This window comes from Perognathus longimembris, chromosome 15, assembly GCF_023159225.1.
Source record: "Perognathus longimembris pacificus isolate PPM17 chromosome 15, ASM2315922v1, whole genome shotgun sequence".
Classification (NCBI taxonomy): Eukaryota; Metazoa; Chordata; class Mammalia; order Rodentia; family Heteromyidae; genus Perognathus; species Perognathus longimembris.
In genome coordinates, this window is record NC_063175.1 from 7,742,991 (window position 1) to 7,768,733 (window position 25,743).

At 39.7% G+C, this 25,743-nt stretch overlaps 1 protein-coding gene across 8 annotated transcripts in view; it reads left to right on the plus strand.

Annotated features, from left to right (window-relative positions):
* Positions 1 to 25,743, plus strand: part of Ptprm (protein tyrosine phosphatase receptor type M) — a 767,348-nt gene that overhangs the window by 487,670 nt on the left and 253,935 nt on the right. For 7 of the 8 annotated variants that reach the window (XM_048363174.1, XM_048363176.1, XM_048363177.1 and 4 more), the window contains one exon: positions 447 to 483. In XM_048363174.1, coding sequence (XP_048219131.1) covers positions 447 to 483 — 37 coding nt within the window. Of the gene's footprint in view, positions 1 to 446; positions 484 to 7,727; positions 7,803 to 25,743 lie in introns of all 8 variants that reach the window. The other variant, XM_048363182.1, reaches the window with a different exon arrangement.

Genomic DNA, 25,743 nt, shown 5'->3' on the forward strand with positions numbered 1-25,743 from the left:
TTTTTCAAAGTTTCCTCTTCAGACAAACACAGAATCCTGAGCAGACTTCAGGATCATCCCAGATGACAAATGTGATGACTGACATTCTGTGATGATTTCTTTCCTTCACAGCACAGATCTGGGTTCTTCCTGGTCTACCTGACCTTCACCAGAAAATGGGGGTGGGGAATCCAGGGTGCAGAATTCTTCCCCAGAGTTCTTAGTGCCATCAGGAAAGATGTTTCATGTCTGGCTCCTCTTTTAATCCTGTCTGGAAATGTCTACCACCCCTGGGCCTGGAGCCAGAGCACGTGTCCAGGCATGGTTCACACAGTAATGGTCATATGCCAGTAGCCACACTGGGAACAGTGAGATGTTTCCTTATCCATCTTACTCAACTGGAACTACATTTGCATTGAGGAAAATAAAACATGAATAATAACCTCCCCTCTTTATATTTGCTACAGGAAACCAAAATTGACTGTGTCCGAGTGGCCACAAAAGGTAGGTTGAAATGTGGGATGATCTCTTGGCTTATATTTTTTTTTTCAAAATTTATCTTATACTGTGTTCCAAAACCTCTTGAAATATAACTTCATTGAAGTTAAGTATGTATATTTGTGTGTGTGTGTGTGTGTGTGTGTGTGTGTGTGTGTGTGTGTAAAGGTATCATGGGAACTTATGGCAGTTTATATTGACTATTAAGTGTAGATGTTTCTTAAATGAGAAGCCACTGTTTTGTTCCAAGTAGATTTTCAAAAACTATTATAAATAATACAACTTTTTATATGATGGCCGTGTTTTAAGCCATCATAGCTGCTAAAACTGTATCCGGTGAATTTTCATATACAAAAGAAGAAAATATTATCCCCATCCCCCTGTTATGAAGAGCGAGTGTCACTACGCTGCCCAGGCTGCCCCGCAGGTGCCTGGGCTCAAGTGATCCTTCCACTGGATGGCAGCTAGCACTACAGATGCCTGCCACCCTACCCAGCTCACGTGCTGTTTTCCAGCAGTGATGGAGTGGTAATAGCATGGGAAGCCAAGCCTGCGTAGACTTCTTTTCAATGCTGATACTTGTTTATGAACCTACAGCAAGCTACTATTACTGTGGAACTTCTGTTTCCAGGCCTACTTAAAATCCTCTAACACATGACAGAGGATGAGCTCTGGGAGTGGGCAGGGTGACTGCAGGCCTTCTCCACACGTCAGCACCCCTATGTCCTTGCACACACACAGTAATGTCTCATTGACGTTATAGCCCCACTTTAACCATCACATACAGAAGAGTATGAGAAAGTAACTGGGATTACAGGCACGCACCACCATGCTCATCACTATTTAGATCGATTTTTAAATAGTTGACTTTTTATATCATGCCCTACCTAAGTTCTTTTATAGGAATTAATTAGTAGTGAATTGAATGGAATCATACTCTGCTATGTACTAGCAGCTATTACCAGAATATTGCAGAACCCCTGAACCAAGTGTCATGTTATATCCATCTTAGATCTCTAGGCCATGGCTGTGTTGGATTCACTTTCCTTGATAGTCTGAAAAGTCACACTGGTTCCAAGTGCCTAATCTGATAATGCCTTACATCTAACATCACAGCTGGAAGTTTTGAAATCACCTTCATACCTGTGTTCTCATTTATTTCTTCACTATTACTTGGAAAGGGAGACAGTGCTGCTAATCTTTTTCTTATTTATTTTTGGGTATTTGTGCTGGTCCTGAGGCTTGAACTCAGGGCCAGGCAGTTTCCCTTAGTTTTGTCATTTAAGGCCATCACTCTACCACTTTAACAACTCCACTTCAGGTTTTTGTAGTTAATTGGAGGTAAGGATCTCACAGATGTTTTGCCCAGGGGGGCAAAAATATAGTTAGATCTTGCCTCCTGAGTAGCTAGGATTGCAGGCATGAACTACTCTTATTTTTAAGGTGAAGAAAGTGGGATTTGGGGAATGAACTGATTTATCAGGGTCTCTCTCCTAATAATCTGTGGGTCAGGGCTTGGTCCCAAACACTTGGACTCAGGGTTTCTTCACCTTCACCTCATGGCTTAAAGCCCAGCAGAACTCTGACCTTTATACTATGGCACAGTGTTAAGTGTCTGACCTTCCCTTTGTTAGAATCGAGTCACTACTCAGTTTACTTGGGAATAAAAAGCAGCAAAATATCTGTCGTTTACATAGTTAAATAATTACATAAATAACAAATACGTACATATGAAAGCCTTACACGTAGGTTGGGGTTTTCACAGTGGATGGAATTTAGATGGTGATTGGGATCATTTTCTCCCATCAGCCAGAGTCCGTCAATATTGTAATTTGTTTTTCAATTCACCAAAGCATGATTAGGCAATCAGATGACCTGATTCACTGAATATTCCTCACTTGTATTTTCTGAGTCACTTGTAAACATTTACACAGCAACAAATGCTAGCCAAATAACCTCACTGGGGAGGAAAGACAGGAAGAAAACTTATATTCACTGCCTAAGGTACTTACTCATTTCTGCTTCATGCAAAAACAGTAAGGTGGAAATCCTGGGAGGTATTCTTCCCCCTGGACGGATAACACTGCTGTGTTATGTTGTATCAAGGTCTACAGAGACAGAGTCAGGGACTTCCTTTTACAACACAATAGAATGGCTGCCACCTTTAGAATGAGAAAGTTCCCCTTCCATAAACTAAAAATTCTTTGTGTAGCTCAGGAAGCCATTCCATCCATCTTCACTGTTGAGTAAAAACAGAGAAATAAGTAGATCTAAGAATGTGATTAGCATCATGTAATAAACGATGCTTGAAATTCAAGAATTCAAAAACCCTGAGTGATTTCCCCCATAGTGCTGATAGCATGGTGGCCTGGTTGAATTTCAGATACTAAGCAACTCCCCTAACCAGCACCTCCAATGCATAAAGATGTAATAGGTCTTATGAAACAATTGTTAACAACTGTCTTCATAGAGAAAACACAGAGGTGGATTTGTTTTACATAAATAGTTTGTAATCTTAAATAAGGGTTATGCCTTTAAAAGTGAACTTGACACGGTTTATAAATGTTGTGATTAATCATATTCCAAAAATTTTGACATTCACCATATCAAATATAAAGCCTCATAAAAATAGATACAGCAAAAATATACCTCAAGTGTATCTTACATATTTTTGTATTTTGAGAGTTGCCAATATTTTTACATATCCTGCTTCAATTTGTTCATGTAGGTAAGACCCCTATGTAAGCTCACATGATGATTGGTTGATTGTTGACTAAAGACAAATTCATCACAAAATAATCTCTCTTGAGACACAAAAACAAAGACCTCATATAATAAGGTATTTGTGATATTTGAATATGGCCATCCTAATTACAATCTGTACCATGGAGTGTGTCAATATTTTTTTGTTGCTCCAAAATTTTATTTTGTATTTTTTAAAAATCATATTTGCATTTTTACAGTTGGATTCTTTCATGATTATTTGGCCCGACTGTGTTTTATTTGACATAGCCCACGTGTTTTATCTTTTATATTTTGTAGCTCCCTTATTGTAATTGTAAAAGTAAACTATCATGATTTTTAGAAGGCTCTATGGATGACCAGTTGTAAACTGACAGGGCAGACTTACACAATAAAGGCTGCTGTTAGGTAAATTAGATTTCTCCTATGAAATGACGTATACACGTTGTAATTAAACACAATATTATCACTTTAAACTGTTTATTTTACATTAATCTTCTGTACAATGATATTTTTTGTACTAGGATGCCAAGTATATCTGTCTCCAACAACATAACTTTTGAGCTTTCCTGTTAGCCATTTACCTTGAAAATCAACATGAATGTTACATATGTGAAAGACATCTGTAAGCCTTCTGGGTACATATACGAGGCGATATCAAATTTGGGAGACTTTGACTTCATAAAAGTGTTGGAGGTTTTGTTTGTTTCTTTTTGTTGACTATAGAGTTTAGTCATCCATGTTAATTCTTTCTTCTCTTTGCTATGCTTTAGCTCACAGCAAGGTAGTTTGAAGTCCAAACAAAAATCTACATGCAAACACATGCTAAATTCTTTCTTAAAGTACTAGAGAAGTCAGACTGTAAACCTTAATCATGAAGAAAACATTATTTTTTCCAGCATTATATTTTAAGAATGTTCTATGGAAAAGATGCCTTGCTATTGTAAGTTTGGCATTTCATATTGGACTCAGATTTGTATTGAATGTGAATACATTTTGCTGGAAGACCTTGAGGAAACTGAAGGATTTCTATTGTTCTGATATAATTTCTAACTGTATTCAGAAATTTGAATGTTTCTTTTTTCTAATCACTAGGCTCTTGGAGAAGTTTCTCCAGAGTGTTTTTCTTTTCACTCTTATTCAAAGAAATTCCATCCTTTAGACCACAGTGCTATACAGAATGAAAATGTGCTGATAAAAGAACCCAAAAGAATGTCTGTTGAGATATAAAGCTAATTAAGATTCCTCTTAATTACTCATATTCAATATAGGAGCAAACAGATTATGGAGTGAAGCTACTCATATGTGGTAATCTGCTATTATTTGGGCTGTGGATTTAGAAATCAGAACATACATATGCAACATTCAGACTTTTGCATTAAAAATATTTTCTTGATCTGACATACTCTTTACAATTTGTATCCAGGCATACATTAACCCCCAAGAGGTTCCAAAACACAAGGAACTTCAAAAGCCTAGTGTTTCTCAAATGTATTTGATACAAACTCATTTTTTGTAGAACACAAGGGTCAAGGAGAACAGTATGGGAAAAGCTGCTTCAGTCAGTTCCAGAAAATCCTGTGATATGCAGCCAAAATCACACTTATGGGGCTGGGCTGTAGCTCTTGTGGTAGAATATCAGCTTAGAAAGCTTGAGGCACTGAATTCAAATTCCAGTAGTCCCCACCCCCAAATAAATGAACAAAATGATACATTGGAAGTTTGATTTGCCTGCTATACTAGATTATTTTCTTTTTCATATCTACAGGAGACCCTCAATTTTATTAACCTTTGCTAATATCCTCAAACGTATAGAATTGCAATTCCTGACTTCAGTTTGCCCAATTTACTGTCATCATCTTTTATAATGTGTTCTTATTGACATTGTAAGGTAGAGATGAACAAACATTTTACATCATGGCCCAGGTAATAAGCATTTGGCTGAGAAATAGCTCAATGGGAGAGTCATTTGATTCTATCTCTCGCACTGAATAAGCAAACTAATAAATAATACTCTATTTTAAGCTTTGTGCAGTATGATTTCTTCCACAAGTACTAGGCTCTGCCTTTCTGGGAAAGCGCAGCCATAAGTGACACCTAAATAATTGAACTTGGTCATGTTGTGATAAAATATTACTTTTAAAAGCAAGTGGTATGAGTGCCTACATCAACAAACTGGAGAAATATCAATTCAACAACTTAAGGAAGCACCTTAAGTTCCTTGAAAGAACAACAAGCCAACCCCAAGCCAATAGACAGAAGCAAATAATTAAAAGTAAATCAGAATTAAATGACTTAGAGTAAAAAGAGCATAGAATCAACAAAACTAAGAGTTGGTTTTTTGAAAAAATTAACAAGATAAACCCCTAGCAAATCTGACCATAAAACGAAAACAGCACTGCCAGATAACCAAGATCAGAGATGAAACAGGAAATACCACCACAGAAACAACTAAGATTTAGAATATAATAAGGGAATATTTTGCAAACTTTTAGTCTAATAAATTTGAGAATCTAGAAAAAATGGATGAATTTCTAGCAAAAATTGATATGCCCAAACTTCTTAACCATGGAGATGTAAACCTATAAAAGCAAGTGGATCATTTCAATGTGATTTGGAATATAATCAAGTGTTTTAATTGAACTAACAATAATAACCACAAACAATTGCTCTATGGAGCTGAAAGCTGGAAACAGAGATCCTGCAAAGCTCTTACAAAGATCCTCTCTGGAGTTCGTATGTACACTTCATGTGGTTGAGCTCAGCTGCGGATTGTAGTTTTTGAGCTCTATTTTTAAATTATTTATTTATGAATACTTGGCTGCCTATACCTGTTTCTAACTTGATATGTGTGTGTCTGTGTGTCCTGACATGGGGGCTTGAACTTGGAGCCTTTTGCTTTTACTTGGCTTTTTCACTCAAGACAGGTGCTTTACCACTTAAACCACACTTCCATTTTTAGTTACTTGTTAGTAAATTAGAAATAAGTGAACTTTTCTACTCCGGCTGGCTTTGAACTCTGATCCTCAGATCTCAGCCTTCTGAGTAGCTAGGATTACTGGCATGAGCTACCAACACTCAGCTCAAATAACTTTTATCATATAAGTATATTATTTATTATCCATATAACTATATTATTTTTTCCAAAGTAGAAGTCAAATTTTCCATGTGAGTAATGCAAAACTGCACAGGAATACATCAGTAGTTCCTGACCAGCAGAAAATGTTGCATGTAGAACTTAGAGTTGATGCCAAGTTTGTAACATGTCTGAGAAATACCATCCCACCATGGACAACTTCTACCAGTGAGCAAAACTGCCATCTTTCAAGAAAGTATGCTGGGATGCATTGGGAACTCTGTTCTCTGCCCTAACACCTGTTCCTCTCGTAAAGCATAACTAGAGTATATATGCATTAATAATACACAGATTATTACTGTAGATCATTTCTAAGATTGGTTGCTATAGTTGTCTAGTTATGAGGAACAACACTGAATGGGGCAGAGGGATATTTCAAAATATTATGCCACAGCAGTTTTGGGCTTAATTGTGTGCAGATGGTAGATGATCTATTTTCCTCAGTCACTGCCACACTTCTAATAGCCCCAGGCTGTTCCATGTAAATTAGTAATCTTTCATGTAAGCCTGTTCTTAATTTCGCAGTATTTTTTTCTTTGCATCATTTTCCAGCTGTATCATGTTAGCACTGACGTTTTAATTTTCTTTTTCTTTTTGTCAATATCTGTGTGTCATAACTGTGAAGCACTTAAACCCAGCCACGGAGCTGTGCAGGCAGGCCAAGAAGCCCACCTGGTCCGCTTCAAGAATCTGAAACCATTTATCTGATCTTGTGTTAACTAGGACAATTATAGGAAAGGCAATTAGAAGTTTCTATTTCGTCTTCAATTCTGAGACACAATTTTTATCTTCTTCATGTAAAAAATAAAACAAAATTCCTGAGTAGAAATCTGCATGAAATTTAGTTATCAGAGAAAAACTGTTCTCCACAAAAAATGTTTTTAGCAAGAGAAGATAATATTCTTTACAAAGGTGATGTTAGCAAGAAGAGAAATATTGTGACTTCAGTAATAACATTTTAAGTAAGCTAATGTAATGTAAAAGCTTAAAGTTTGAGTCATCAGAATTAGCAATGAATCTTTATAAAAGCACTCAGTTGCATTAAGTCTTTAGTTTAATGTAGGACTAACTTTTTTTATATTTTGTTCTACCTCGTTTTTGTAATTCTTCAGTAGCTCTTTCTAAGATCTCAGCCAAAAACTGTGTCAGTTAGAAATCCTGCTGCCTAACTACAGCTTAAGAGGAAAGAGTTCTGAAAATTCAACACCTTGCTATGTTTTTTTCCCTCTTTTTTATCTTTTCCTTTCTGTGGTTGTTGGAACAAAGTTGAGACGATTTGATGTGCTGATGGCGATTCTTCTTGCTAGCCTAGCTTCAGTCTGGCTTTTTTTTCCCTCATGCATGCTGACCTGGAAATCCTCCTTTGCCTTAGCTGCGATAATCGTGACTCAGCTTACAACACCTTACATTCGCATCGCCCCAGCTGCAGGCGACGGCCAACTAACAGGTCAGATGTTCAAGTATAGATGAGTCATCTTGCCCATTTCCTGCTCATTTTTCTCAGCTTTGTTTCCCCTCTACATTTCCTCCTCTGCTTAAGGCCTGCTTACAATGTTTCAGACCCTTGGTACAGACCTGTGCTCCCATTAAATTAAGTGATATGCTTGGCCTCTTCTGTGTGCACATTTATATCCATGCATTAAGTAACAACCCCACTGCATGTTTTCATTGTGTGTTTGGTCTGTTGGTATGTTCCTTTCTAGCCAAATGTTATATAGAAATGAAATTTGCTGCTTTTGCAATAGCAATGATATCAAGTGATAGGATTTCAAGCAAAATACTTACAGATGTATTCCTATTTTTCCAAGTTAACCTAAGAAGTCATTGAGATTTGAGAGTGAGATAGGTTTCTGTTCATCTCATCTCACAAGGTTGGGTTGCCACATACATTAGCAATATACATCTTACCTGCCAATATTAAATGAAGCCACCCAAAGCTGTTCAGGGTGATACTGTTCAGATAGCTTTTGTGTATGTAGAGTGGTTACAGAGCTGATGATTGCAAAGCAAAGCACTTAGAGCAGCAGCATATATTTGAAAGTCACTGCAAATACATTGAGTAATTTAGAGAAGTTTAGAAAAGTGAATGGCCTGCAATCATAGACTTAAATTGAGCACTTCTCTATATCAAAAGAAACGAGGCCAGACATGATAGTTCCTATCTATAATCCCAGCTACTCAGGAGGCAAAGATCAGGAAGATCTCAGTACAAGCCCAGCCTGAGCAAAAAGTTATCAGGAATTATCATCAGTAACTCATGGATAGTGGCATATATGTAAGGCCAGCTGTCAGGGGGCCTGTGTAGGAAAATTGAAGTTTGAGGTCAGCTCAGGCAAAACTGTAAGGTATTACCTAAAAAATAACTAAAGCAAAAGAGGGTACAGCATCTGCCTAGCAAGTGTGATGCCCTGAGATCAAATGTCCATACTGCCAGAGAGAGAGAGGTACAGACACTAGCTTGTTCATACTTACTCTAGAGATATATGGAAATCTATAAGTGCGAATAGAAGAGCCCATTATTTACTCCATATCCAAAGTGAGTGATTAGTGAATTCCAGAAAACTTAGTCGTGCAATAACAGCAAATTATTATCAAGATTTCTAATCTAAACACAGCGAGGACTCAAAATTTTGATTTCAGGACCCGAAATCTTAAGGGTTATTGCATATAGTTTAGATATGATTAAAATCACATATGAAATATGCAACTAATTTTCACAGTATTTCCACTCAGCAGGATTTTTTACATGAAACTAGGGAATATTATCTGACAAATTAATAATAATTCATAAATGTCAGTCAGGGCAGTGGTATGTGCTCCTAGGTACTTGGAGGGTAAGATGGGGAGGATTTGAGTTTGAAGCTAGCTAGGGAAAAAAAAGTTTGCAAAGTTTCTCAACTTGTAGCTAGGTGTGGTGGAATGTTCCTGTCACCCAGCTATGAGAGAGGCTGAGATGGAGAAGATCATGACTCTATACTAGTTTAGACAGAGACATCTACAAGACTCCATGTCTGGAAGAAGCTAGGCACGGAGGCATGTGCCTGTCATTCTAGCAATGATAGGAAGCCTAAAACAAGATCACAGTTCAGGCTCATGTCTTGGCAGGCAGTAAAACCCTATCTCAAAAATAACCAATTTCTAGCAGGACACCAGTGGCTCAAGCCTGTAATTCCAGCTACTCAGAGGCTGAGATCTGAGGGTCATGGCTCAAAGCCAGCCCAGGCAGGAAAGTCTGTGATACTCTTATCTGCAATTAACCACCAGAAAACTGGAAGTGGCTCTGTGGCTCTAGCCTTGAGCTGAAGAGCTCAGGGACTGTGCCCAGGGCCTGAGTTCAAGCCCCATGAATGACCAAAACAAACAAACAATTTCTGTCAGAGAGGTGGGGTGGAAGGGAGTAAGGCTTGGCTTAGTAGTAGAATGCCTTTCTAGCAAGCACAAGCCCTGAGTTCAAATTCTAATAACACAGACAGACAGATAACATGTACAGACACACATATACACAACACACACGTGCACAAAACCTAGCAAAATACAAGAAAGTCATAAATGTGTCAGTTCTTTAAGCTTATTATTTTTTAAAATAAAGTGACTAAGACTCAGGAATATTGTAGACTGATTTGATAAGATGGAGAAATGTAGGACAATTCTACTTCTCCACTAGCATTCTGGGATACCTTTCTAGTTCTCTATTTTAGGGCCTAAACCTTATAAGTTATTCTGATATTTCTATTGCTCTTGCTTTCAAGTTTCTTTTTAAGCATTTTTTTAACTACAAAGTTTTGAGTCTTCCTTACCTAGGACTTCTGACACACTCTTCTTACCAGTAAAAGAAACAGAGAGATACTGTCTATTAACAAGAGTCTTCTTTCAAACCTTTTCATTCAAAAGCTGGCTGCTGACATCTTGTATAGGAGTAGGTGTCCATCTAGAGGGTTCTCTGATCCTAATCCCTTTCCTCTATTATATATGAGCTGGCACCAGTGTTGTCAGCAGGTCATTAAAATTGAGCAATATCACTCGATAGCCTCTGTCTCAGGCTTTGCCTATAATCTGCTGTCATCTATTGAAGCATGATATTTATCACGCATGAAATAAGGGAGGCTTCTGGATAGAGCTTCCTCTGCGATTGTGTAATGAAGATAACCTCGTAGAGAAGCTTCATTACTAAGGCTCTCAGAGCTGTTACTAGGAGCTAGTCTATGAAGGTCACATGCACCCATGCAACATTTGACCATCATTCCTTTAAAGGCTGTAGGTGTTTTGCATCATCGACTCGCTGGTTCATTAAGGATTAAAATGATGAAGGTTAAAAGAAGCCTCAAAAACCCCATTAAAAAGGCAGCTTCTATTCTTTCTCCCATATTTGCTGCTGGCTTTAAGGATGGCTCATCTTATGCAGACACATTCACACTCTAACAATATTTCTTTTGCCTTTTCCATCTACATCAGCCATCAACTTTGATAGTGCCAACAGTCTTTTTTTAATAGATTTATTCCCAAGTCACACTGCAAGCCTTAGACTTCATTCATTCAAACATTGTTTGACATTTATTAAGCACATTCTGTGTATCAAGTTTGGATCAACAGCTCTTATTTAAGCATTTTAAGTTTATGCAATTGCCCAGACATCTTGGTATATTTACATTAATCTTCCCATCAGCAATGTGCATATACTCTTGTGACTAAAAAATTAGTGTCCTACTTTTTATTTAGCTGAGCTAAGAAAATATACTGATTTATAACTAATGGGGAAAAATAGACACATGCTCCATGTGGAACACCTTAGGACATGGTTAGCATATCACTTCTGAACCTTCCCATCTAAGGCCTTTTGTTTACTAGATCAATCCTGTCCCTTCCAGAAGTCAACAGTACAGATGCATTCTGAAGTACCTTAGTTTATTACATTTTAACACACCAATATTTTGTCCCTGAACATCCTATTCAATGGTAAGCCTCCACTAGGAAGCTCTCTGGAGAACACTTGTCCTTTGCCTACAGTTTCATGCCATGCCATATACACAGTGTGCTGGTTAAGTGGGTGGTACTGTTGTTGATGGGGCCACCTTCACTCTTTTAGCACCGAGGTAACCAGTGCCCTGGGCACCGGTTCCCAGCCCTGTGGATTGTGGGGGTCACAAAAAAATGCTCATTCCTGATACTCCTTAAGTGACTGACCCACCTACTAGAATGCTTCCAGAAAGGAGCTCTGCCTGTAGTAGGGTACTAGCACACGTCCCAGGCAGCTCCATGTTGCACTGGGGGGTGTTCCGTACACATCTGTCCTGGTCAGCATCATTCCCCACCAAACACGTGTCCAGCCATGCATGTTTAACCAAAATGGAAGGCTTAGAAGCCCAGACTCCAGCGACACTACTCACTATGTCAGATACTCTCTGATTCGGATTGCTGCCTGCTGAATTGATTTCAGTTCCCACTGGTGGGATTAACCTCTAGTTTTAAAACACACTTGGCTTAAGCACTAAATTTAGGAGAAGTTGGAAGGAAGTTGGAGAAGTTTTGGAAGGAAGATACTGTCTACCTCACAACTCCTTCTCTGGAAAGTGCACACTTCGAAAGCACTAGAAAGTAGAAATGCTTCTCATCTCTGCCTCATTTCCTTCATCTTGGGATTCATCATTTATTAATATTGAGAAGAAAATAAAAAGCTATACACACTATACATTTCCATTTAAGAATTTTAAAATTGATAAATATATTTAGGCTATTTATATTCAGATATTTATTATTATACTTTTAATAACCCAGCCATCTCTGATATACTGTGCAAAATGATTTGTGTAAACAAAACTAAATCACTCATTTGTTTGACCCATACATCCAATATGATAAGATCTATAGTTTAGAGTATTTATGAACAAGATGACTTCTGAGATTCAAATACAACAGTTCTTTCAGAGTATGTCGTATTCCTTGCTAGATATATAGTTAACACAGAGAGAGAGAGAGAGAGAGAGAGAGAGAACAAGCTAATAATATCCCTACCTAAAGTTTCAAGGAGTGAGAATAGACTTTATGCAGTAACTACTTATAATAGGGAAGCGGGCTGAGTTCCGTTCTGATTTATAAATAAGGAGGTAACTAGACTTTTTAAAGAAAGAATGTGGGTGCAGGGAGAGGGACAAATGAAGGCCTACTGAAGTCAGGGAAGCAGATTATTCTAGAAGGCCGGAAGGAGGTTGTCCACCCACAACTCACCCCCATCCCCTGAGGATGAAATCTTCTAAACATGGGAAAAGGACAGTGCACACTTGCACAGGCCTGGGATTCCCCTACTCAGTCAGCTTCAGACTTGGGTTCACCACCAGGCTTTGTGATTGGAACCTGGGGGCTTCTTCCATCTCAGAGTACTGGACTTTTACCTTGACACCTCCAGTGGCTCCTCTGTGCGGTCCAGGCTTTTCCTGAGTTCCACCCCACTCTGATCCCTGCAGAGACAGCTGTGGGGCTGCATGATAGCCTTGCCTCCTGGGCTCCTGGAATCCTTGCCCTTGTACTCACAGCATTCTTATCCCCAGCCCCAAGGACGCTCCTCAACTGTGTCCTCTGTTCCTCCTCCATACTTCCAAGTGTGGCTGGAGAAATGGCAGACATGTGCTCTCTCACTACCTGTAACATGGCTGCTCTGTGCTCATCACCAAAGGTCTGTGCCATGTTCGTGGTACAGTTGCGCCCTCCCCCACCCAGGTTTCTTTCTCAGTTCCTACAAGTGGTTAGCCAGGTTGTTCTCCCTTCCTTCTTTCTTCTGGTCTCCTTAACAGCATGTTGTGGCTTCCTAATAGCCCTGGGGTGGCAACCGTTGGGTCATAGAAAAGCCACCTTTTACTTTGACACAAAAATAACTATTGATGTCCGATGGTACCAGCTAAAGAAAATTTCTGTGGCTCTCACAGAGAAGTATCCATGTCCAATGTAATATTAATCTGTACCCTGAGCCTTATTCTCTCTTTCTGGAGCTCAACATTGTCTTGCTTTCCTTACAGAGGGGAGAAGAGTGTACTGTAGATTCAGTTCTCAGATTTCAGCCCAAAGCAAAAGAAGTAAAACTAGGCAGAGAGGCTAAATTAGCTCCTTGAAATGGGATGATGACTTTAGTAGGGAAGAAAATAGGAATGTCAGATCCTTTGGTCCACAAATGCATTCCTCAACTACCAGATCATAACCCAGTAGAGGTGGCAACCCTGTCCTGTGTCTGATCCAGTGCTTCTGGAAACTGCGTGGAGGGCTTCTCACCAGGCAGCAGCTTTCCTTTAGAACACTTGAGGGTAGCATAGAGAGTGCTCAGAGCACAGACTTGAGAACCAGCTGCCCTCCAGTTTCAGCTCTGTCACTGATCAGTGGAAAGTTTTCCGGCATCCTGTACCTCAACAGGCTGCTCCTCTGTGCAATGGGTTAGCGGAACCCATTCTTGAAGCCAGTGACAGCATCAAATGAACACATGTATACCAGGTACTAGTGGTTTACCCCTATAATCCTAGCTATTCAGGAAGGCTGGGATGTGAGGATTGTGGTTCAAAGCCAGCCCTGGCAGGGAATCTGTGAGACTCTTATATCCAGTCAATGCCAGAAAAAGCCAGAAGTGGAGGTGTGGCTTAAGTGGTAAGGTCCTAGCCTTGAACAAAATAGGTAAGGGATGGCACCCAGGCCCTGAGTTCAAGTCCCAGTACCAGCACATACACACATTAGAAACGATGTAGTAAAACTTAAGTGAATATGAGCTATCCTTGTTTTTCTATCTTGACATTTGTTTTTGTGGCAAGGATGGAGACAGTTTTGAGTCTTTCACTGAGTTGTTGAACAGGAATTGCCTTAGCCTCCTAAGCATTAGCCACTTTAGGCCCCCTGGGATACATCAGAGGGCAACGCATATGAAGTTTGGAGACGCTGAAAAGGTTCACCCTGTCACCAGCTACTTCTGCAACTCCTGCAATAGTTCAGTTATTTTAAACCCTCCACACCTTTTCATGCATGTGAAAATACATGCGTGAACACAGGTTTTTTTTTTTTACTGTTTTTATACATGTCTCTGTAGCCTATAGTTTTTCACTTAAACATTCGTGTCTCAACTTCATCCAGTACATAGTGACCAAAGACATTCTTTTTTAATACTTGACCCCCATTCCAGTCACCCAGTCCCTTGTTCATGGACCTTCAGATTTTAACCAGGTATTTTCCTTGTCCTTATAAGAACAACCACAAAAGCTGCAGAAGCCTCTTCTATATGTTCTTCCATTTTTTGGTAAAGGTTGTATTTCTCAAATTTGAGTCCAAAAGCAAGTTCTTTCCTATGTAGAGCTGACCAGCTGCTCTGCTCCTCTAGAATAGCAGGTGACTGAGCACCAGGACCCCAGAGCAAGGGCTGGAAGTGGGGGTCCCAAACTTATCCAGATTTGTGTGTCTCAGCCTCTTTCTTGGCCATCTGTGAGTATCTGTTCATAACATTCTCCGTTGTCAATCACTAGCTTTGAAGTTTGCTAACTGTCTTTTAGCATAAAAGAAAATTCCAATGTTACATAGTAAAATGTGTTTCATTTTCCTATGATTCTCCAATTGAGACTCTCTCTCTCAGGTTATTCAGCCATGGATTTTCTTCCATTTTCATAGGATTATCTACATTAGCTCAGAATTTACTTAGAAATTATGACTGATATGATGTGAAGTGTTTATGGAGAACAGAATTCTCAAGGTAATAGCCAGTTAGACCAGCAGTGTTTATTAAGTAGCTATTTTCTCCTTGATTTGAAAAGATACATTGTCAGATATGGAGTTTCTGTGTATATGTAGAATTCCTACCTCACATTTTCTTATGGCCCTCTTCATCTCTTCCTGTACTTTTATTATACAGTGAAACCAAAGTTCTCTTGTTAATTTGTGCCAAAAGTCATTATCACTTATCTTCCAGTATCCACAGCTTGGCTTTACAAGAGCCTACAAGGCTGTACCTGGAAAGGCCTCTCTTACTTTCTGAGCGCTCCTTATCTTCCTCTCCCTGTGCCTCATTCCACCCCAGTCATGCTACCCTCCCTGAGTCCCCTTAGGTAGTTCTTTGTACATGTCAGCTGTGTTACTTTTCAATTATTATAATACAATACCTGAGATAATCAATTTATATGAAGGAAAAGTTTATTTTGACTTACTGTTTCATTTCATGGTCCCTTGGCCCTGTTTCTTTGAGCTTGTGTTAATGCCGTAAGTCATGGAAGGAAGGTATGGTAGAGAAGTACTACTTACCTTTTGGTAGTCAGGAATCAGACAGGAAGGGGTCAGGTGCCAAACTCACCTTCAGGGTCATTCCTTTGATGATCTGTGTCTGCTTGGCAACTACTAAAGTTTTCACCCCCACCCCCACAGTAATACAGCAGGCATTTAACATATGAGCCTTTAGGGGTGCTCATAAAAAAATGTCAGCCTTGCTCCAACTTTGAGCCAAATCTCTAGGTTTTCCATTGTATTGAAATTGGTTTACGTAAACATCTATTGACTGACTTCTTTGCCTTCTTAGTGAAGGTTGAAATAGGTCTTATTTTCTCAGAGGTATCTGTTGTGACTCCTTGTTTGTTTCCCCTTGCACTGAGGATTGAACTCAGGGCTTCATACTTGGTGGACAGATGCTCAACCACTTGAGCCATACCGCTGATCCTTCAGCTTTTAGTTTACTTTTCAGACAGAGTTTCAGGAAACTTTGTCCTTGATTAGCAATGGACCATGGCCTCCCTAGTACTGCTTTGCAGGTAGCTGGTGTTTGCAAACATGTATTAGAATTGAAGCTAGTGGAGGACAGGAATCTTTGTTTACTGACTCCTGACCCCAGAAGGCAGCAGACTACCCACTACTTGCAAGTCAGTTCCTCCCCTTCAATGTTTCTGAGGTTCTGCTTGAATCTTACTATGGAAAAATGATAACATTCCCCATTTCTTTCAGTCTCCTCTAAATAACTACAAACTTCTTCGGAGTTTTCTGTGAGACTAGTCTTGCCAGTTTATATTCCAAAACTGTCTCCCAGCTCAAGTGCCTCTCACCTCCTAGCCCCTTCCCCAACCTAGACCACTGCAGGCAGTCACATTCATGCCTCCCCTTTGGTTCATTTGCCACAGTGTGGTTGAAGTCTGATCTCACCGCTCCTCACCTTAAAGCCTTCGGATAACTCCTCCTTTGTGTAGGGTAAATTCTAAGTTTCATATTCTAGGCAAAAGCTTTTGTATCCTGACTGACTCCTATGTATCCCCCCCTTTCTGTACTCCTGCCCAAATTCATCTTCTTCCTATTTCCCAAATGCTAGGCCCCATCTTCTGTACCTACTGCTCCCTCTCCTTCATCTTACAGGCTGACGTCTTTCAGACTTCTGAATATTTACATATACATAATGGACTGTCTTGGTGGATAAGATCTAAGTCTAAGCATAAAAGGCATTATGTTTCATGTATACCTTATACATGCACCCTGAAGGTAGTTTTATATCACACTTTCAATGGCTTTGTGCATTTAGCTAAGTTATATGGCATGCTCAAAAAGTCTCTAAGGGTGGAGTGGGGAGTTTCAGATTTTCAGATTAGGATGTCACTCCTGTAGTGGCTTCTCAGTTTCCGGGGCCAGGTTGCTCCTGTAGCAGCTCCTCAGTTTCCAGGTCTGGGGCCTGATCACTCCTGCAGAGACCTCTCCATACCACTGCCTCACAGTAGTGCTGGGTGCTGTCACTGTCACCTACTCTAGTGATGGCTGTGTTACCTTCCTAGAGTGCAACCCCTGGCCCTGTTCTCAAGGTTCCAGGCACCCAGAAGGTGTTCCAAATAATCTCCTGAAGTATGGTTAAAAAAAAAATCTTGAAGACAGGAATCTTTTGAAATGTGCTTATTTTGCCAACTTTGGCTTGATTTTATGTTACTGAACTATAAAATCTGTTTCTTCATCATGGTATATATTTTAATTCGGGTGACTTTCTTTCTCATTGCAAATACAAGTAACCAATCATTTTTCAACTTCCTTTCTAAAAGCACAGTTTTCATAGTGTATTACTTTGGGCAAGTCATACCAAAGATTTAATGGTAACCCATTTGTTCTTAGAGAATAACCTATTCCCTAAGCCATTACTGTCTACCCTTATCTCCATTCCCTTCCCCTTCCCCCGACACACACAGGAAAATTCTCTGCCTCCACTTAGCAGACCCAGCAGTGATCTGTGATTACACATTATAAGCAATGAGTCATGGCTGCTCCAGGTTACAGATGGATGAGGCCTATCCTTCTGTGGAGCCTGGAATCTGTACCTGTAAATGAAGATGTAACTGAAACGACATCTTAGCCATATTCTGGAACCAGGGGACTGGAGATAGCCTGAAGGCAGCTGGATTGTTCACTGAGCTTCAGCTGACAGGAGCACTAGATACACAAGGCCTGTGTCTGAAAGAAGCACATCCAACTTGAAGAATGGCAACAGGTCACGTGGCTGGAGCACAGGGAGCCAGGATCATGTGTGGGTGACTCTGTGTTACATTGTGGTCTTGATACCAGATAGCAGGAAGCAATTCAAGTGCTTTTATGAAGAACAGACAGGATCAATCACACATACCCTATGTAATCCACCCCCCTAGAAGGGAAAGGGAGAAATGAACACAGTAGCAGAACTCTAGGGAGCAGAAAGCATGCAACAGTCTAGAAAACAAAGCAGAGTGAGTGTGCATAAGCAGAGCTAAGTGCCAGGAAGTTACTACGCAAGGGCTGGCCCTGAGGAAGTGCCCAGGACAAGAAAGGGAAGGGATGGGAAGGTCTGGCCGATGAGAGGTACTCAGAATACTTTCTACATGGAACAGTGGCAGTCAGCCATTGCCAAGATGTCACTTGACATGAAGTAGATAAGGACACAAGTGTGAATGAAAGCTGATAATGATGAGGAAACCCAGTAACATGGGCTGAATCCACTGGCACCAAGCTAAAGCCCACCTTCTTTAGTTGTAGTTATTTATATTCAGCCCTTTCCATGGATCAGTCCCTAACATCATGAGCAATTGTATCACACATTTTCATCTGCCTTTACAGGGGCCACCTTCTCTGTCTCTTCATTTTTCACAACCTGTCACTGCGTGCACATGTGTGTGTGCATGTACACACGTCTGTGTGTGCATGTGCACATGTGCAAATGCCTGTATGTGTGCCTGCATGCTGTGTGCATACATGTACAGGCATCTGTACTGGGGCTTGAACTCTGGAACTGGATGCTGCCCCTTAGCTTTCCTGCTCAAGCCACAGCTATGCTTCTGGGTTTTTAAGTGGTTGGTTGAAGATGAGTCTTATAGACTTTCCTACCCTGGGCTGGCTTCAAAGCACAGTCCAAAGATCTCAGCCTCCTGAGTAGCTAGGATTGCTGGTGGCACAAGCTACCAGTTCCCAGCTGAAAGACACTTTTTTCAGAGACCAGGTACTGTGTTCTAATGGAACAAGGGTCATTTGTAAAAGATAAAATTCCCTTGAAAACATGAACTAATAACATTTCTGCCACAGAGGGTCTTCCACACTTGATGCTATTGGAACTGTGGGGCCTTCAGGAGATGCCAGACAAAGTTACATAGACTGCCTCTGCCCAGCTTTCCTTACCATTTAGTGCTGAGAGAAGCCACACTCGCAACTTGCTGTCTGTGGAATAGCTGCCTGTGGGAGCTGTACTGTGAGCTCTTTTGGAGAAGCATTTGGTCACTGACACAATCTTCCTTTGCATTCATGAGTTTCTTATCCCCTTGGAGGGCAAATTTGGGGTATAATTAGCTCTATGTTAAGGGATAAAGACCAAACAGCATGTGCTGTTTGCTCTCAGGAAAATCAGGTTTGTGGCTTTTGTTAAGAACAAGATCAACAAATCTACATTAACCAATTCACTGATACCTTGAACTGTTAATAATAATCCTAAATGGGTAGAAAATAAGTTAACAATTCATCATACTCTGAAATATGATATCTATGATACTGGAATCATTTTAGTGTTAGAAGCTTCTATTTTAACCTTTTGGAAAGAGTTTTGGGGAACAGCTGAAATTTAAAAATGTATTCTCTAGGCTACTTACTGAAAAACTGACCAGACTCTTTCTTTGTCTTGGTAATTGGTTCAAATGATGGTTGAGTTAGCACTCACATGTTTCCACTAAGAAGGCCCTGTGACTCTGTCACTGACACATCATATAAATCCAACACTTACCAGGCATATAATGCCTATAATGCCTGTAATCCTAGCTACTCAGAAAGCTGAGGTTGGGATAGCAGTTCAAAGCCAGCCCTGGCAGGAAAATCAGTGAGGCTCTTACCTCCAATTAGCCACCAAAAAAAAAAGAGATGTGGCTCAAGTTGTATAGCACCAGCTTTGAGTGAAAAAGCTTAGGGAGAGTGCCTCGTCCCTGAGTTCAAGCCCCAGTACTGGCAAAAATAAAATAAAAAGAAATGCAATGGTTAGCAGTTCTGACTGCCTTGGGTGTGTCGTAGGCAGTGCTGAAAGGGGCCTCACTGGCCTGGATTTGCACCCAGGAGGCCTGGGCAGAAGAGCTATGGGAAGTTGCCAGGCATTTCATCATCGCTTACAAGGTTTGCTGGACAATTCTGAAATTTCTTTTTCAAATAGAAATAGAAGGAAATTTTATTCTTCCTGCAGTATGAGCTGACTGCATTTTAATGGGGTATAGTGTAACTGTTGATTTATCATCCTCTTTCATTCTTTTATGGGTTGTATTTGTCATTCTGCTATGGCACTTTTATACGTAACACAGCAGAGTTATCAGAAAATGGTGAGAGGACACAGGCTACATGACGGGGCACTCTGATTTGGGGAACCGTGATGGGGTACCGTGATGGGGTACTGCAGAGGATCCTGCTGCTTTCCCCATCAGTTTGTAGAAGGAAATACCGAGTCAAGTGTCAAGTCTTTTATTATAAAAGTCATAGATTTTTAAAGCAGTAACATGCACAGAGATGGTATTGTTTTCATTTTTTATTACATAAACAGGACTTTCTAGGTAGAAATAGTTCCTATAAAAGCAAATCATTTGATTTATCAGTATACTTTGGTGGTTTTCTTTTCTGTCAGCAGTGTAATAAAGAAAACCCAAGTGATACACTTAACTATTTTATTTGCTTAACATGGAATTTTCTGGCTTAAAAAAGCATAAATAGGAATATATTTTTATGAGACCTATTGTTGTTATGAATGCTATATACCATGCATGAACACAGAATGCTGAGAAGAAAGTTTTGAGTTCAGAATAAGCCAAGTTTGATAAAAGATGCAAAATACTGTGGAAAAAAAGAAAAAGAGATTAGAGTTTTTTCCAAACAAGATTTTACACTGATAATTAAATGGTTCATTTTCTGTAAAGAAATATATTATTTCTGTTTTGTAGTAAAATTAAAGCATCCTTGATATAAATATGGTTAGTCTTCAAATATCAATCTAGGCTGAGGGCATTATCTGTCTCTGTAGTTCCCGGATGCCTGCTACCTTAACCGCCTGTAGACAGATTCTTTTGTGATGTTTAGATTTTTCGTTCTTTTATTAATTTCACACAGTTTTTACTGTACTTTAAAATGTAAGGCTTCAAAATAACTCTGGCATATTTCTGTCTTAGTATTGCCCTGGATTTCATTCAGAATTCATATTGAGCTTCCGTGGGATCAACTTGCTGGTTAACTTTTTTTTTTTTGCTCAAGGCTAGCACTCTACCACTTGAGCCGCAGCGCCACTTCTGGCTTTTTCTGTATATGTGGTGCTGAGGAATCGAACCCAGGGCTTTGTGTATGTAAGACAAGCACTCTACCACTAGGCCATATTCCCAGCCCTCTGGTTAACCTTAAACTAGTTTCTCCTGTATATAATTATTGTTCGATTACTGCAAAAGTACTCAGTTTTTGGGAGAGTTCTTTGGAAACACTTTTGGGTATGATCCAGTATATTTACTCAGAATGGAAAGCAAGTTTGAGTCTTCATCATCTTCAGATGTAGAGGACAAAATGAGTGAGTACTTAGGGTAAACAATGCTCTTTTTAAAATTGTTAACTATTTTTTAGCATCCCTGAACTTAGAGCCCCCTACATACCAGGCAGATATTCTATCATTTGTGCTCTGTCTTCGCCCTTTTTACTGGTTATTTTTCAGATAGAGTCTGTAGATTTTTTCAGGGGCTGACCTGGACTGAAAACCTCCTACATATCTGGGATTACAGAAGCATGCCACCATGCCTGGCTATTAAAAAAATCGTTACAGAGGGGTTGCAGTTATATAAAAGAACATTTCTATTTTAACAATGTCACCTCTTTCTCTCTGTCTCTCAATTTTTCCCTCCTCTCCTCACCCACAAGTTGTATAGTTCATTTCCAACATAGTGTTTAGTGATATTACTGCTATATTTGTTCACCCTTCACCCCACCATTTCCGTGCCCCCATTACGCTCCCAAAGATGGACAAATAAACAGCTAAGACAAAAGGAAAAGAAAACAGAAACAGCAAATAGAATCTCAATGATTATATTTTGTCCAGGCCTCCCTCAAACTACAATCTTATCTCTGCCTCCCAACTAGCTAATATTACAGACATGAGACACTGCACCCTGTAAGAATTCTTATTTTTAATGCTTTACTGACCTTGGAAAAGAATGTAGGGAAAAGCCAATAGTCTTTCCAATGTTATCCCTGTCAAACCTTGTTTGTTAACATCTCCAGTGGGCTGAGAATGAAGTCCAAAGTCTTCAAAAACTTGAGCTATAAAATTCTAGTGTGTTAAAAAATACCTTTCCCTTCATTCTGCAGCAGTGCTTTTCTATTTTTAGAATGGTTGTTTTCAACAGAAGATGTTCTTGGCTTTGGCTTCCGTGTCTGGTTCTTTTTCAAGCCATGCCTTCCTGGCTTAGCTTCCATACATTCCCCATCAAAATAACCTTTCTCTCCACCCCTCACTGTGGAGCTGTGGTCTGTCCAGCTGCTGTCCCATCTCTACCACTTGTCAGCTACAGTGCCAGGGCATTAAATAGGTAACAATACCAGACACATGCAGCTTCCGAGAACATCAGTTTCCTCAATGATAGGTTATTTGGAGCTTTGTTTACATTAAAAAAAATGATACAGTATGGAGTGAAAATGCAATTTGGGCCTGCTTTATTTTAAAAGGTCAAAAACTTCCCATGCAGCTGAGGCTCTTGGGTTCTTGTTCTTTCTCTCCTCCTTCCCCAACCCACCCTCACACCCTGGTCTGGGACACAATTAAAAGGGGGGAGGGGGTCCTGATATAATCTAGATTTTTCAAGCCCATGTGGCCAGATCTCTTAGTGCAGGTTTCAGGCATGCCAAACAGATATCTGGACTTAACATAACAATTCAGTCTCTGATTTAAATTTATTTATTTATTTTAATTTATTAATTTACTTCATTTATTTTTAGTAGATCTAGAGATTTCAACCCAGATCCTTCTGCAGGCTAGGCAACTATTCTACCACTAAGCTACGCATCCAGCCTTTGTTCTTATAAGACGGTCTCTCCAGGGCCAGACTGGCCTTGAACTCATTCTACAGTCAAGGCTGTCCCCCAACTCTCCATCCTTCTACCTCTGCATCCCAAGTGCCAGGATTGCAGGAAGTGGAGATCTCAGAGCACATGGCAACGGTGTACTTTAGCTAGAATGTATTGCATTCAAGTTCAGGCTTTCAGGAAAGCCTTTTAATCTCACAGAAGCTCACCTTCCATACAAGAAAGGAAGAATACTGTTTCTTAAAAGCATATGAGCTCTAGGGCCATGAATGCAGAAATGTGCATAGAATTTAGCAAAAAGCTGTCCAAGATTGAAGGCGGATGAAAGCACACGTTTGTCTTGAGTGATTTTGTTGTTATTCCAGTGTAGCATTGTTTTATGGCCCTTGAGGCTTTCAATAGAACTGAATAATTAATCCAGGCCACTGCCAATCCCAAGTTTGATGTTATATCTCTGCATAGATGTCAAAGTAGAAAAAGTCCAATCATTTTATATTCATATCATAAACATCTATTTACATATGTGTAATCTGATGGGATCACATACACAAATGGATTTCTTGATGGAGTGTAAGGTTATTTATACAAATACCATGTGGTGCTATGGTTCTGTGGAGCACCAGGGAAAATAGGAGCATTGTGGTTCTGCCATGTCAGCACCTGTTGTGAGTTCCCCCTGGATCAGTCTTCCCAGTTGTCTCCTCTTAGGGAAGCTTCTACAAGACCCAGGCTGTTACCTTGTCACAATGGTGATGATCAGGGTGAAAAAGTGTCTCCATTTTCAAATACAACCACTTTATTGAAGTAGTAATGGCCCAAAGCAGCAGGCAACCTATTTCCTACTTCCCTGCAGCCAGCACATTGAAGAAAACCGCATGGTCCCTTTGTCGTCCTGGCCATTGGGCTTTCTTTGTCCCTCCAATGTCCTTGGTTTAAATGTGGACACCTTTGTGTTTCTCCTTCAATCATTTCAGTTCTCAAAAGAGCATGAGAGAATGCACTTTACTGGAATCCCATTAAGATAGGTGACAGATTATCATTTAATAACTTTTTGAGACACTGAATGTGAAGTTGAGAAAACTGTAAGGCAGTTTGTAAGGGAATGAGAAAGAGAGCTTAGAAGTAGGATGCAGATACTCATTTTCTTCAACATGTTGTTTTCATTTTTAGAGCACAAACAATAACTGTCTGTGAGAAACAGTATTTGAAAACAAGCCTGACACCTGCCTGATAGCTAATAAATAACATCTCCTCAGCACATCTATCAAAATCTCCAACGAGGTTGCCCACCGATGCTAGTATTTATTCAAGCAGTACAGCACTCGAGCAGTGTAATCTGTGGTCATATTCATATGTATAATTTATGTATTTCCATTACTAATGATTCAGTTATGAATTATAATTTTGTGTGTTATTTTGCTAGTACTGGAGATTGAACTCAAAGCCTTGCACTCTCATTTCATTTTTTCACTCAAGGCCATTGCTCTATCACTTCAACCACAGCTCTACTTCTAGCCTTTGGCTGATTAATAAAAATCTCACAGAATTTCCTGCCCAACTGGCTTCAAACCATGATTCGCAGTTCTCATTCTCCATAGTAACTAAGATTACAGGCATAAGGGACCAGCACCTGGCTTATAGTTTCTTAGTTTATGCAAATTGTAGCTCTTGGTCAAAACCAAGAGATTGTCTGTATATTTGCTTGTATTGACTTAACTTTTTCTTATTATGTATGATTTTATGTAGATAGATAGATAGATCGATAGATGTCTATGATATAAACATCTAAGAAACTTACCAATATTGTCAATATGGTAGATTCTCCTTGCCATGTATGGTTACGTACAAATGCAGCATATCCTTACAAATAGAGACCACATCAGAGTGAACTCTAGGTGTTATTAGCCAGTATAGGGGCCTAATCAAGAGAATTATTTGTTCTTCTGTCTTGTTTCTTCTATGGGTAATAAAGAAACAAGAAACTGTTCCCATAGAAGGGACTAACCATTCCACAGGACTAAGGTAACCATCTTGTTCAGTAATATGTTTTGAATCTTATGAAGGCTTTATCTGTTATATTCCCTTTACAGAGAACCTCAAACCATTGTAATTGCAATGGAAATGAAATTCAAAGCAAAGACTATCACATATAAACACGAGAAATGGTCTGTATCCACTAACTCCTTACAGGTCTCCAGTGCCCCATACTTTATTCAAGACAGCTACTCCTTCCCTTCTCAGTGATGGACATGGATTTCACCACTGTGGGTCTGCAAATACATTTTGTCCCTCGTATTTATTTCCATGTTTCCTTCTCTTAGTCTCATTTTCTAATTGATGGAAGTTTGGTCAGTAAATTTCCTGGGGAAGACTTTTATGTCATCACTGTACTGAGAGCATTCCTTCTCTGCCTCTCTTAGCATCCTTAGTGAAGCCATGTTCAGATGCTGTCCATCTCTCTTCACATATTGTGGTTATATCCATGGAAGGTCATCCAAAGGGAGCCCCCCATACCTCTCTTATTAGTGACCACTTGAAATCCAGGGGTCGGTGGAGGAAAGGGCAGAAAACAGGACCTTTTGTCACCTATGTTCCTCCCCTTCTTGTTTCTTTTTTCTCAATATCTGAGTCTTAATATAAATATAAAACATGATACTTCAAAGAGTACAAATGAGTGAAAATGAAGATTAAGTAAGGTTTGCCTGTGGGAGTGTCAATTCTGCCAGTATGCCCTCATACATACAGTGGATACAGCAAAATACGGGGTTAGGTGCTGTGAGCAGAAAAGAGGTAAGCCTAATAGTTTTGTCCCAAGGAATGTGGTTTGCATATAATACATATAATTTGCTAAAATCGCTTAATTCAAGCTTGGA